The 15,247-nt window shown below is 38.4% G+C and overlaps 1 protein-coding gene across 1 annotated transcript in view; it reads right to left on the reverse strand.

Annotated features, from left to right (window-relative positions):
- Positions 1 to 720: 720 nt before the first annotated feature.
- The window catches only part of lhpp (phospholysine phosphohistidine inorganic pyrophosphate phosphatase), a 169,953-nt gene continuing 155,426 nt past the window's right edge, over positions 721 to 15,247 (reverse strand). The window contains exon 7 of the mRNA XM_060842424.1: positions 721 to 1,133. Coding sequence (XP_060698407.1) covers positions 1,040 to 1,133 — 94 coding nt within the window. The 3' untranslated portion in view covers positions 721 to 1,039. The remainder of the gene's footprint in view (positions 1,134 to 15,247) is intronic.

The raw sequence follows: 15,247 nt of genomic DNA on the forward strand, positions 1-15,247 counted from the left end.
AAAATACATATGGTACCTGGAATGAATATTCAATAGAAAAATAATGTTAATCCAATCCTCTCAACCTTAGATATGTTTAAATAGGGATTTTTAGTCATTAGGTGTTTTTAAGGGAAATGCAAATAACTGTGAATACAGGGAAACATTTTAGTAGAGCCCAAATATAATAAGAATATTAGAATTAGCTGTGGGACAGCATGCTGCCTCACCTACAAGGCAAAATAATTAAAATTCTCTCAGAAGCAGTCCACCAATTACCCTCCCTAATAAACGGATTAACCTTCTATTGATATTCAAACAATAAATTTTGAATGTTAATTTTAAAATGACCAAAACTATCCTAAAGGTTATCAGTTCCAGTTCAGCAAAGCTCACACTGCATATGATATCTAATTTATAGTTTTTTTTCCTATTTTAAGCTAACTATATATATGCAATTCAATAAGCACTACAAGTTGCACTAATACCACTTATTCTAGCCATTTAAAATGGGCTTCCTTTGAATGACAAATTTGCTTTCATGATTTAGGATTGCATGTTCTCTGGTTGTTAGATTCGAAAACAGAGTTGGAGCTTATTTTCCCCATCACATCTGAATCTTTAAAGAGACAGCACAGTTCTTCCACCTAGCTGGATACAAGTCAAACTCAGTTGGAGTGTAACAGAAATCTTAAAAAATGAAATGTATGCTTTTCATTACATTTTACTCATTGGTCTGATGGCAAACAGCAATATTCGGTTTATTAAAACACTTCTTTAGTAAAGATTGTACAGTATGATTCATAGATAACATAGGTTTATGAGAATCAATATAAGTACATCATTTAGGCAGTTATAAAACAGCTTCATAAATTCTTTAATCTGATATTTACTGTTTTGAAACAATTACCAAATCCACAACAATGCTAATTCTGTAAGGGCCTGTAACCCCCCCCCCGCCACCTCTGAACAGCCAAAGGGCAATGAATTTGTAAATTTTTAATGACTTCACATTCTTTGTTCATTGTCAGATGTTTCTTGGATACCAGTGTTCGAGTTGCTAGTGTAAATGTTCAAGAAGGATTTTGACTGCTTGTGCCAAATTGTCCACATATCCATCTGCCTTCACTGTTGGGTGCTGTTCGTCACAGGGTCTGTAAAAGTCACAGAAAAGTAATACATTTACTAGACACAGTGTCCGTTATGTGATTAATTATACATGACATTCAGCATCTAAGATGGGCTTTATTTGTTCACAATGTGGATTACATTGAAGCATGATATAATGCTATTTTTTAAGAGTCAGTTCTACACCAGATATCATTAGTTCTTTTTACGTGTACACGCAAAAATTAACTCTATCTTCAAATGAAATATTACTGGAACGAGACGTTGGTGCAAGATCTTTCTCCTGGACTAGATCAATATAGTTCATATCCAAAACCAGAAGCCTGGAAAAGGTGCTGTAAGACGGCTCTTTGAATTGTTCCCTTTTCTTTTCCCCAGTATAGGAAGTACCTGTTTCTACAACAACCATTTTCTACAGTAACTGGAAGAAACTGGGAACTCAATAATGTGACAAAATCACAAGCACAGATCAACACCATGGTGCCTTTAAATGCACACTGCTAACAACCACCATCTGTAACACAGAAAAATACAAAAGATACTGTGATAGCGATGTACTCTCAACATATGCAGAAGTGTGGAACAACCTGTCTGCCGGCTCATTTAGTCTGAGCAAGCTGTTTAATGTTGGGACGTATAAAGGTGAAGCAGAGGGTGAAGGAAATGAAAGAACACAAACAAAATGAGTCTTTAAGTTGAACAAGAGGGCAGGTGCTTGCTAATGGAAGCAACTGTTGCAACAAAAAGGCAAGTGAAATACTGATTTAACATCCCTTTGTAACTTGCCTGTTTTTAAAAAAATATTGCCATTCTCCTTACATGGTTTGAAATGACAGAAAAAAGGGGAATTGCATGGTGTACTGTGATGGGGAGGGCCAAAAAGTGAGAGAGGAAGTTTCAGTCTTTGGTGAAAGCTATGGTCTTGTGTAAGTGGCACTGCTAATAACCACCATCCTCTATAAATTCATATTTTGCACCAATAATTGAAATGTATTTACACACTTTTGGCTCCTCCACATCACTCTTTGTATACCATGCAGAGTTTCAGAAGAGAGGAAATGATCGATTATCTTGCATCTGAGATGCTAAAATTATTAAGTTTCATTCTCAATTTTGTAAAAACCAAACATATGAACTATTTAGCCTTAATTATTCAGCAGAACAATTGTTTAGGATGGTTTTTAAATTGCCATGAAATATAGTTATCCTACATGGAATGAAGTCTTGGAAGCAGAATTCAAACTACTGTCGACCTTTAGCTGAATGCTGCATTGGAAAATTTACATTCTTTTCTATATCGTAATTCATTGTGAGTGATATAGTAGAATACATATGCAAAATTTTGTGCACATTGCTGAACAGCACACTGAAATGGTACAAACATATTGAATAAAAGTGACAGTTTGGTTCAACAATGAAAAAAATAGCAGTAAGTGACAGTTTCAATAAAACTAACCAGATGGTAAAAGAAACCAGAAACTGATGCTATCTCAGAGAAAAGTAAACTCTCTTTATACTTCCTCAAAGAGTTAAATCTCAGCTGAACAGTCTTACAAGCAGAACCATCTGCACTCACCATTACCAAATATCAGCTAAGAAGCTGGAATGGCTTACCTGTCAGCAGCAGACTGGAAGAGCTGAATAGACATTGCATGTCCCAAGAATAAACACCACACCACTTTCCTATTAAGTAGTCACACAATTAGTTCTGTTTGCAATTTCTTGGCCAACAGGATGGATGTACCACCTTACTACTGCAAAAGAAGTACAGTACCTTTTTGTACAGTATCTTACTATATCTATTCTTATAGCACTTGCATTGTTAAGATACACTTGCCTTATTTGATTTTATTAAACCTAATCTTCTATTTCCCATTCGTCAACTGACTTTCCTTACACAATGTCAAATTTAATCATAACCTGTTCACTTGAAAGTCTGTAATACATTTCCCAAGGTACATATTATCAAATACCTTCTGAAATACATCCATAATAAATTCCTGCATTCCCTTTATCTACACATTCAGTCACTTTCAAACTTGCGAAATTTGACTTTAACAATGGCAGGCTGCTTGTTCTTCCCTAAATTAAATAATGCTAAATGAATTGTATCTCAAATTATGAATTCAAAGTTTTATGTACAAATAAAAAATAAACTAATAAATATATAATGACTTTCACTTCTGGAAGGTTAGTGCACTGATTACTCTTCAGTCCTCTAGCTTAATATGACTATTTAACTGGTCAGTCTGTGATTCCATGCAGCGTTTTCTTTGGCATCATGCTGGTTCAGGCCAGAGATTCCAACAGCGAGGTTAGGCCCACGGGTCTAGAGACATGAAATGGACTATGTGGACTTTGTCTTGAATTCTCCTCTTTTAAAATTCCTTATTTTCTTTATTATATTACTATGGAAGGACTATTACACTGAACTTCTTATCTCTTTATTTTTCTAATTTATTAACTATGATTTTGTACTTTTGAAGATCTGTAATACTGGGCTTCTTATTTCTTAATTCTCTAAATTTTATTTCCTAAGGATTTGTACTTAAGATTCTACACTTTGTTAGGAAATTCTGCATAGCTTTTGGAGAATAACAAAAGGAACTGGTGACATGCCTACTTGACTACAAGATTCCGCAATAACACACAGTGCACGTAAGGATGCTCGAACTGATAAAAAGCACAAATGGAAATTCTTGCCTGAAGAACTAATCAGAAAGATACAGTCATCTGGCTTGTAAGTAAAAATATGGTAATGGTTTGGAAGAGCTTTGAGAGTTATTTCTCACAATTGTTCTACACTCTGCTCTAATTTCCATCATTTGGAAAACCATTTAATTCCACCATTATACCTTAATCAGCCAGATGAGAATGCACCCTCAATTCTTTCTGTGCATATTTTATGAAAAAATGTTTTAGTATATTATATGATAGAGAAACAAATAAGAATCATTTGCCAATCTTTTTATATATTACATTTAACTTGAATTTCTGCTTCCACCTCCACAAACACATTTTTTCTATTTCTCAACTAATCTTACTTTTCCTATTTTTAATTTTTACATCTACCACTACTTAAACTTAGGTTCAAATTTAGTCTCTACTTCACTAAGAAATTCTAAACATTAATTACTCAATTTGCACAGAACATATTCATTTAATATTTAAATAATCCTCATACTGATCCAACATGCTGTTTGCTAACTTTTCTGCCAATTTTTGGGGTCAGATCACTTCTCATCTCATTGAATGCCACTGGTGTCTGGCTTAGTATCTTAATTTTTTTTAAACTTGATGTTATTCTTTCCAATTTGACATTGAACCACACAAGCTGTTTTCACTATTTCCCAGTTGTTCTCTGTGCATCAAATAATTGTCCCACTTTCTTTCCTGTTTGTCAAAGAACACACTGATCGTTGAAACATATAAATCTATCGTTACTACAATACTTCCCATTTCTGACACTACATGACATATTGAACCTTTGAAACTACTAAATTCATCAATGTAAATTGACTTGTTTACACTAATTCTCTGCTGCTGACTCCCCATTTCTTACTTTGACTACATATATTATCTTTATCCAGTTTATCCAGGGAAAGTTAAGTCAACCAGTATTATTACCACCTTCTTCCATCTCTCTAAGTTGACTATAAGTTTGCTTGATGGTTTCTAACGCACATTGAGAAGTGTACAATTTCACGCTCTGTTTCTAAATCTATCTATGTCCCATCTGCCCAGTATTTTTTTTATTGCCCAGCACTGTAGAAAAGGTCTTATTAATACCATTATCATATCCATTCTCTTTCATTTCTAATATAATAACTGGGAATAACAAGTTGTTTAAACTTACTATTAAGAACAAATTATTGTGAATGTTGGAAATTGAGTTCTGAAGAGGAATTCTACAGACTTGAAATGTTTAGTCTGTTTCTATCTCCACACGTGTTGAGTTTCCTCCAGCTTTTTATCCCTAATCCGTCTACTTTGTCAATTCTTACATTACCATAATTTTCATTTGCAATCTTACTGTATTTTCTTTTAGAAGAATCGCTTATTTTGTTTGTTCCATTCCTCCCTTACCTCATAAATTTTAATATACCATTAAAACTTTAATTTATATTATATTAAAATTTTCCCCATGACACTGGGAAAGATTCAGGGAAAACATTGATCTAGCTCTGCTTAGCTAAGTCCTGTTCATTCTGTATAGACCGCATTTGTTCCAGGTTCTTCTTTTAAGCAAAGTAGGCTAGAATAAAAGTCTGATGTGATTTTTGTAGAGTGCTATCTAAAATAATGCAGTGCATTGCATACTTGATAAACAAGGGTTCAGCAGTTCTGAATAATTAACCAGAAAATAGGAATACACTGAGATATGGCTACCCATTGTCTTGGTTCACGTAACAAATAGAAAAGAATCTAGCCTAAATGTTTTGAACGATCATATAACTAAATTAGGTGGAAGGTAATGGAGTTCAGGTCAAATGGCTGGAAAACTGATATACTGACCATAATTTCCACTTTTGGATGTAGGTTCGCTCGCTGAGCTGAAAGGTTCATTTCCAGACATTTCCAGAAGCTTCACCTGAGATCCACTGAAGATGTTACCTAGGTAACAAAATGTCTGGGAATGAACCTTTCAGCTCAGCAAGCAAACCTACATCCAAAACCTCAACCCGAGCTACAAATCTTCTCAAAACTCGATAATTTCCACTATTAAGGCATCTAATAGCATATATGCTCTTGGTTAGATTTGGCCTTGCTTGTTTAGGATTTTACATTTTTTAATGAAAAGTTGCTGATAATGTGCAAGTTGCTGAGAGGGAAACCAGGTATCTAGAATGCGAGTGAACAGGATAAGCAATTGTTCATCTTCTTAACCAGTTTGATGAGTTGTGAACTTAACAATGAGAACGTAGTGCACAAGAAGATAAAGAGATGGGAAAGAAATACAGGATGGATTGCCAGAAAGAAATAAAAAATTAAAAAGTAATATTTGATTTTTAAAAAGTCTACAAAGTTAAAACCTGATGGATTAAGAGTTCACATTTGAAATAGCTCACTTTCAGTGGTTGATTGGCAGCACTTAATATTTATTACATCCTTGAAAGGAGATATAAGAATTGAAATGATTGACTTAACTTTCTGTGGTGGAATTAGTTCATATCTACTGCACAAATACTGCAACTTCACACCGGGAGAAATATTTTGACTGGAAGTAATGGAATAAAAACATAGAATTTCCATGGATTAATAAAAAAATGGTTATGCAAAAATCAAGCTATATGTTCTAGAGGCATACAATAATAATGGGAGGGAGCAGAAGTTAAAAAAAAACTCTAAGAGATACAAATGGAAAGGAAAATTAGAAATCCTGAAAACTAAAAGAGAATATTAAAGATGGTTGACAAGTAAATATCAAGAAAACAATAAGCGATTTTTATAAGTACAAACAAAAAGCTGGACTCAAAGACAACAATGGATCATCTTGCATTTGAGCAAAAGAATGATAGAGATTTTCAAGAAATAGTTTTAATCATTTTTTACAAAGGACTGAGAGTGTGGAACTGTAAATATATCCAAGGAAAGGTATCACATGCATAAAAAGTGGATCTAAAACTAGAAAAGTAACCAAGTCTGGCTCGTCCACGTTGCAGAATATGTAAAGAATTGGGGATAATGGAGGAGCAAACCATAAACTTGCCAAAAATGGAAAATGTCACCAAGTACAGAACAGAATGCTTTGAGGAAACAAAATAGCTATGAGCATCCTTTTGGCAGCAGGCAATACACGTGTTTAAGAGTACAGAATTCCAGAATTTGAGATATCAAATTACTTCAAATGTTTAAAGCACAATTCCAGAGATGGATAATTGAGAATGGTCATGAACCAGGCCTGAACTTTAAATACTGTGGGTAATATTAATACCTTCACTGTTGTGGAATAGGGTTTTCCAATCTAGGCAATTGTAAGTATTATGTATTTACGGTTGGACAGAACAAAAGAATGGTTAAAAGCCTAACAGCAGCCTAGTAGCATGACATTTGAAGTTTCAGGAAAGTATGCGAATATCCTTTGTGTTCAGCTGAATACTATGCAGAATGTAACCATACAAAAGGATATCTCAGGTTGTGCACCAAATAATTACCTAACATTTGGTCTTGAGCAGTGAAAACAGCACAGAGTAAAACAACCTTGACTTTTGGCATCATTTGTGACATTAAACTTTTGCAACTGTAACTTGATGTGGTAATCAATTCCTATAGCTAGGCCACAGTCCCTGAATTTACTCAAAAGGAGATGGACTTTGAAGAAAAAGAATTGGCCTCAAATTGCCAGGTTTCATTGATTGTTTTTTTAGAAACCCACTGATTTCTAGTGAGGGAGGTTGAGGGGAAAAATGAGAGGAGCTAGTTAAAGCATTGGACATGATTGATCAGTCAGACTGCTCCTTTCTTTCTGCTTTGTGCTAAAAATGTTAAATGAAGGCACAGAGAAGACAAGTAGCACACAAACCCCCTGGGAATTAGAGGAGAGGCCATATTCTAATCACCCCAGGGTGAGATCTAATAATTGGGAAAGACGATTTTCAGTTGTTTATTCCAAACAATATGAATTCAGGTCTTAGAGCTAAAAGGACAAGTCACTAATATTTGCTTTAACTGCAAAAAACGGACATCAGTGGAATTACAAGCTTGCTCACTGGGATCCTGAATGTTATCATAACGTGCAGAGAAAAGTCTGCCAAGCAAGTGCACACTCCTTTATCTTGTCATCCTAAGAAAGACTGAGTTTGGGGTTGATGTGGAATTTCCATGGCTAAAACCAGAGACAAATCTGCTACCGTCTGCCCAAGGCTAAGTCACACCTACTGGCTTCTAAATCCTGAGTGCGACAGAACAAAACAGCAATCTGAAGACAAAGAGCTCATTTGTACAAAGAAATGTCACATACGAGTGAAATAAGAGGACACCACATACAGAGCTGAGATCATAGACACATTCACAGCAGTGTGCAGCTTCGTCAGCTTTAGTCACAAGCCAAAATAAGCTTTCCAACAGCTTTTATTCAGTGAAAGATGTCAACTGCATTTCAATTCATTGCACCACAGAATTTCAATTCTTTTAAAGTATAACCATCCAATCTGTCTTTTATTCGATTTACTTAATGTTCTAGGTGGTTGTGAAGAATAAATTTCAACATACAATGATGGTGTTTTCCATCCTGTCTGACACATTCCTTACAGTATATTTAGAGAATGGCACAATGCCTAACTTTGTTCTGGAGTCTAAGGTATTTGTGCCTGTGTTCAATCATGGGGTGACAGAACTGTTTAAAGACAGATCAGTCATACAATAATGCTAATCCTTACAAAGCCAAATTAAAATGAGCTGACATATAAGTTGAAAGATACTAAATTACTGGGATAAGACTAACTTCTCAAAATTACAACAAGAGTTCATCAAACTTGGCTAATAGGCTATTGCAAAGCAACCGGTTGAAAAGGTTCAACACTAAAAACTAAAACCGAATAGGAAACAGGGGACTACTGCAGAGTAAACTCAAGTCAGTTGGCATTTTCTTACTTTCACTATTAATGAAGATCAGATTTTACAAATGTTTTTGGTTTGATGTGTAGTTTGTAAACCATGAGCAAAATTCCTGCAGTTTGAAGATTAAGCTTCCTGGATTTATGAAGTGCAATGGCATGTGTTGAAGGATGAAAACAGACATTTGACAAAAATGTCTGAACATTAGTAGCCAAAGCCAAAAAGATCAGAACTTTTTGTGACAAGGAATCATATAATCTGCAGTAAGTGAAAATATTTCATAGGACACTTCAAATGTGTTGAATTATTAAACTTAAAGTGGATAGATGCATTTGCTTTTCATTAGCTTACCTTCGACTACCACTGACAATGTGGACCATTGCATTTATATAAAATCAGTTAACATTAATATTACACAGTGTATGGGGCAAAGTATTTTATGAACAACTTCAGGATAAAGGAGATTTAATGTTGTTATTGGCCATTTCGTGTCTGACCACTTTCTACATTAAATTCTGGTAGCAACCATTTAATAAATGGGGTGGCACAGTGGCTCAGAGGTTGGCACTGCTGCCTCACAGCACCAGGGTCCCAGGTTCGATTCCAGTCTGTGTGGAGTTTGCACATTCTCCCAGTGTCTGTGTGGGTTTTGCTCCGGTTTCCTCCCATGGTTCAAAGTCAGGTGAATTGGCCATGCTAAATTGCCCATAGTGTCAGGTGCATTAGTCAGAGGGGAAATGGGTCTGGGTGGGTTCCTCTTTGGAGGGTTCGTGTGGATTGGTTGGGCTGAAGGGTCTGTTTCCACTGTAGGGAATCTAATCTAATCTAAACTACTACAGGTGATAGTGAGTTAATTAGTGGATTTTTCACCTGTTAACTAATGTAAACCGGAATTGCAGACCAACAAACCTTTGAACAGCACTGAGACTTTGAAATAAACCATGAGGTCAAGAAGATGGGGCCTTCAATGATAACCTCAGCTGGGGGGGGGAACTGAACCTATGCATAGCATGATGTCTTACAGCAACATGTCACCATCAAACACATCTTGGTCTCTTGGCTAAGATCAAGAGTAAGTTCTGAGCTGCGAGTTATCAGAGGATTTTGAGATTATCTTTGGATTGTGATTGGATGTTGGAGGATTACTGACTGAGCTGAGTTGTTATTGGTGAATCTTTATGCTGGCTTCAGCCTAACACCAATTCAGTATCCAGTCAACAGAGCAGAGGAGCCTCTGTCAGGTTGCCCAGAACACAGTCAAGGTGACTGTGAAGAAACTGGAGGAAGCCATACTGGTTAGCTGGAATTCTTCATGAAGAGGATCCTCCTGGATTGCTGCAGGTTCCATGGATGATGTCACTGTTTTCTCCTTAGATCCATGTCAGTGCACTGACGCATTAGTGTCTGCAACCAAACTGAACTGGCCTCAGGAGCCAAGGTAAATTGAGGCAAGAGGGAGGCCTTCACCGTCAGAACAGATTACTTGAAGGCACTGGGAACATGGCTCAGAGGGTCTGTGGAGCACACAAAAATTTGGGCGGAGCATATTGTCAAGGGGATTCAGAAACTGGGTTTATGGGAGCATTGCTCCCTCTCCAGTGAGGGTGAAAACCTGGTCATTAGTTGTGAGATACTCTGATTGTTTTATGTAGTGCAGGTCTGGTCCATTCCCCAAGTCTGCATCACTGCAGTCACCTAAACTGTCTTCTATATCGATTGGTAGGGGAAGCGGGGGTGGGAGGGGGAGTGGAAGTGAAAGGAAGAGGAGGAGATGAAGGACCTTGTGTTCAATGATCCATTTCTTAGGACGCACACTAAAAAAAACATCAGTTTAGCCTGGAGCACAATCAACATGGTGAGAGACGCTCTTGGGTCTGTCCGCAACTTGTTGGTCTTCGAATGCAAAGAACTGACCTTGAGAGATGGGGACATTCCTAAGTCCAGGACTATTTGCTGAGGGATGCAAGAAGTTTTGGGCAGCTGCCATCAAGGTGTAGTGGGGAAAGACCAATGTCTAAGGTCTTTCTGCCAAAATGTAATGAGGGGCTGTTCATTCTCAGACCCCTTTTGTTACCTCCAAAGGAATGTACATAGTTACCTGTTTGAGTAGAAAGTAATAGGGAAGCTCTGAGGAATGTCAAATTCCAATGAGTTGCTGTCTTTCTCTCTGCAAAGACTGTACAGAACTGTTTTAGGACCTTTTGTATGTACAGTTAAAGGAACAGAGTATGAACCTAACTGAAGTATCAATGATCCCCGGGTGATGAGTAGCTCATATCTCCTTCATCTCAGAGCTAACACAAACAGATGCTCATGTCAGCCCTGCACATAGCTGGGGGCTGTGATTCTTTTCCAGTTCAGCCATTTTGTGTTCAGGGTGGACTGAAACCTTTTATTCAAAACCAGTCACTTGATTAGGGGTGAGGCAATGGGATTTGATCGATAGTTTATTGAACTTCTCCTCACGTGGATCCTCACAAGCAGAAACTTCAGCAATCAATTTAAACAATGTCACGGCACAATCTGATTATTCACCCTGGCACCCTGGTTTAGTATGAGAGAGCACAACATTGAATGGGCAACAAAGCCTGCTACTACAAACTAACAGTTCAAAAACTGAACTTCCTACCTCTCGGAACCTCTGTGCCAACAATGAATCAGCAGGGAGGAAGTTTTTTTACTCATATTTTGTGGGGCTGTGGGCACAATGTTGACACTGTGGGACTGGAGCACATCACAATTCAACTCTCCAGATAAATTATCTGGTAACGGCAACATGTAACTGAGGTGCCAAATGCCCTCAGGGGTCTCATTTTTTAAAACTGTGCCCTTGTACAGCGTTTGACCCCAGAGACTGACACGCTAAAGCTGATGGTTTTGTCTTTTATGCTAAGTGGACAGAATTAACCAAAAGTGATCACTGACCTTTCTACCCACTGCTGGAAAGGAGATATGAACCTGTGATGTTAGGATCCTGGGGGATGGCGGTGTTCTCTACTCTGTCTTCACTGTGCCACTTTCCTGTCTCGTCCATGTGATGTCTCAGTTAAACCTTCACAGCTTTTTTTTTTAAGATCGTGGTTGTGATTTCCTAAATGAGTTATTATTTAATGCAGTCAGTTTCTCTGGTAGTACCATAATTCAGAGGCAAGTGCTTTACTTTGTACACCCTGTACTCCAAGTCTGGAGGAAACAACCATTGTGCCCTCTGCCTCGAACACAATAAGACGCAGCAATAATGCCTGACCAGCAGCACACTCCTGACACGAGACAAGCGAAGCTATAGGGACTAGGGAGTCTTGCTCATCCTACTCGATCAATTATTGCTGTGGAGACAGTGAGATCTGCAGATGCTGAGGATCCAAATTGAGTGTGTTCCTAGAAAAGCTCAGCAGGTGAGGCAGCATCCGAGGAGCAGGAAAGTCGATGTTTTGGGCCGGAGCCCTTCATCAGCCCTTTCCTGGCTGACGTCGACTTTCCTACTCCTCGGATGCTGCCTGACCTGCTGCGTGTTTCTAGCAACACACGCTCAACAATGATTGCTGTAGGTCAGGTGGTGTGCAAAGCAGCCAATGGAGGCAATAGGCTGGATCATCCACAGAAGAAAGCCTGTGTTCCCATGGTGCACATGAGAATGGCCGTGGAAAGGAGGAGACAGAAGTTGGGGAAAAAAAATCAAATTGTGAAATGTCTCATCTAAAACTCAGAAATCTCTCATTTGGTGAGCATTTCTCATCCCTGATGTGTTTTGAATTGCTCCCAGTTTATTTTGCACACATAACACTAGTTGGAACTTCAAACTGTTAGATTGAAAGTCAACTCACAATAATTATGTAAAATGGCTGCTACTGCATGTAAAATAAGCGAAATAAATTGCTACCTTCTTTCTTGGAGGTTGAGTAAAAAGCTTTTATTTTAAGGCTATACTAAAGGCAATTGCAGTAACTATGCCTTCATGGATGAAGTCAATGCTACCTATTGGCCTTCAGTTTGCACTTCATTGGCAAGTCATAATAACATAAAATGCAGGAACAGAGGTTGGCTATTCAGCACATCGAGTCTGCTCTGCCTTTAACGAGATAATTCATTGTCCAAGAATGCATGTTGAAACGACTGCATCAAGCAATCATGACCACGCCATTGTGCACATAAACAAGCTAGACAAGATGTGCGATAACAAGGAAAACAAAAGCCGAATATGAAGTTCCCAACTGGCAACCACAGCAACATGAAGACAACATATCACAGTGGACAGATTCTCTTATTCTCATATTGAAATGTAAGCATGATCTAGGTTGTGATGTGGCTGGCAACCTTTTGTTTTAGGGAAGGGGATGGTTTTATGATAGGTTGTACGCCCTATGGAGTATAAAAACTCTGGTTGTCCACCATGCAGTTCAATAAAACGTCCTAGAAATTTTCTAATAAGTCATGACTATTAAATTCCTGGGAAGCCGCCATTAAACACTGTGTGAGAGCATAGTGCTATGACGGATGTGAAGGTTCAGGAGTTCCTTCAATAAATTTGCATTAAGTTTCTCACATTCCTCAGAGATCATTTGGTCATGGAGCTCATAAAGAGAATGTCATGGCTGAAGTCCATGTGGCCTGGATGATTCAGTGAAGAGTACACTGAAGGAAACAGTGATGAGAACGCCTTCAATAAAACTCAGTAAGAACAGCAATCTCCCGTGGCTGCGACACAGCCTCCAAAGGAAGAAGCAGCAGAACATCCATAAAGGGACAGCTGATGGGAGACACGGGGCATCCTTTCCAAATGTGCCTCATGACTCCTTCAAAAACCCTCAGATTGACACAGAATGTTGCTAAGTGCTGGTCACGTTTTGATGAGGCTGTAGTGCCATGGCCTTACATTCTAGCCCAGACAATGACATCATTATTGTGGCATTCTGCACCCTTCATATCCGGAGATGACAAAGGAAGTGGTGTCTTGGGTTCAGACAAAATGGGAGATCAACAGTAAATTTCAGAAAAGGAAGATGAGGTTGATGACTAGGACGTTCTAAGAAAACATGACAGAACAATGAATCACAGAGCTTGAGACACACTTATAGCTATCTGCTTCCAGACTTGAGACTCTGTTGGTAACCTGCCAAGTAACACCTGCTTAGCACAAAGGTTATGTGGACGTTGTTATTTTTGCAATCCTTGATCTTTTGTATTACAGAATAGATATGCCATTATCCATGTGATTGTCTGGAAGTGAGTGATGATCTTTTAAAGTATCTACACCAAAGCTGACCTATATGACCATGGGGATAAAGCAGCAATGAGACTGTGCACCAACACTGCACAGCACTAACATTAGGTAGTTGATACAGCATCCATCAGGATCTGACATCTGAGTGATGTGCAGCGAAGGCCCTCCTGAGGAACTTCTTTTGACTAGAGATGGGGACGGGGGGAGGGGGAGTGGTTGGGGTGAGATGGAATCCTCAACAGCAGGAAGCAAGTGCAAGGAAATACAGTAATCAGAAATAGTAAGTTGAAGAGACAGGTCTGATTGGAACATGACAGGGAGCAAGGAATGCCTGTTGGATTGAACTGCATGTATTTTCATAGAAGAGGGTTGACAGGGGTAAAGCTGATGAACTCAGGGTGTGGAAAGGTATGTGGGACTGGGATATTACAGAATGGCCGGGGAGAGACAGGACTGGCAGCATAATATGCTTTAGGCAGGACAGAGGTAGTGAAAGGAGGGAAGGGGGAGTTGTATTTTTGATTAAGGCAAGTATCACAGCAGTAATCAGAGATTAAATAACTGAAAGAACATCCAGTGAGGCTTTGTGGCTGAAGCTAAGAAATAAGAAGGGACATTACTGGGGTTGTACTATAGGCCCCCAAATAGTTAGTTGGAATTAGAGGAACAAATATGTAGAAAGACTGGAGAGACTTTCAGGAGCAATAGGGTTGTCATAGTATTTAATTTTCCTAACATTGACTGGGACAGCCAAAGCATTAATGAGGTGGAATTTGTTAAGTGCATTCAGGAAAGTTTCCTCAAACAGTATATAGAGGGTCCTACTCGGGAAGGGGCAAAACTTGACCTACTCTTGGGAAATAGGGCAAGGACAGGTGTAGGAGGTGACTGGGGGAACACTTTAGGACAAGTGACCACAGTTCCATTAATTTTAAAATATTTATGGAGAGACACAAATCTGGTTCCACAGATTCAAGTTCTAAATTGGGGCAAAGTGAATTTTGATGGAGTTAGACAGGAGCTTGCAGGGGTTGATTGGAGTATTTTGTTTGCAGGCAAGGGGATCTTCAGCAAGTGGGAAGCCTTTAAAAGTGAGATAACTAGAGTTCAAGGTCTATACGTTCCTGTGAAGGTAAAGGGTAAGGTTGGCAGGAATAGGGAACCCTGGAGGAGAAGTCGGGCTTTAAACAGGAAAAAGGAGGCGTGGTTAAGGTACAGGAAGCTGAGATCCTTAGAGATATACAGGAAATACAGGAGGGTGAAAAATGGGCATGAGATAGTCTTGGCTGAGAAGGTTAGGGTGAATTGAAAGAGGTATTTTAAGCATATTAAAAGAAAAAGAATAACTAGAGACAGAATAGG

This window comes from Hemiscyllium ocellatum, chromosome 22, assembly GCF_020745735.1.
Source record: "Hemiscyllium ocellatum isolate sHemOce1 chromosome 22, sHemOce1.pat.X.cur, whole genome shotgun sequence".
Taxonomy (NCBI): domain Eukaryota; kingdom Metazoa; phylum Chordata; class Chondrichthyes; order Orectolobiformes; family Hemiscylliidae; genus Hemiscyllium; species Hemiscyllium ocellatum.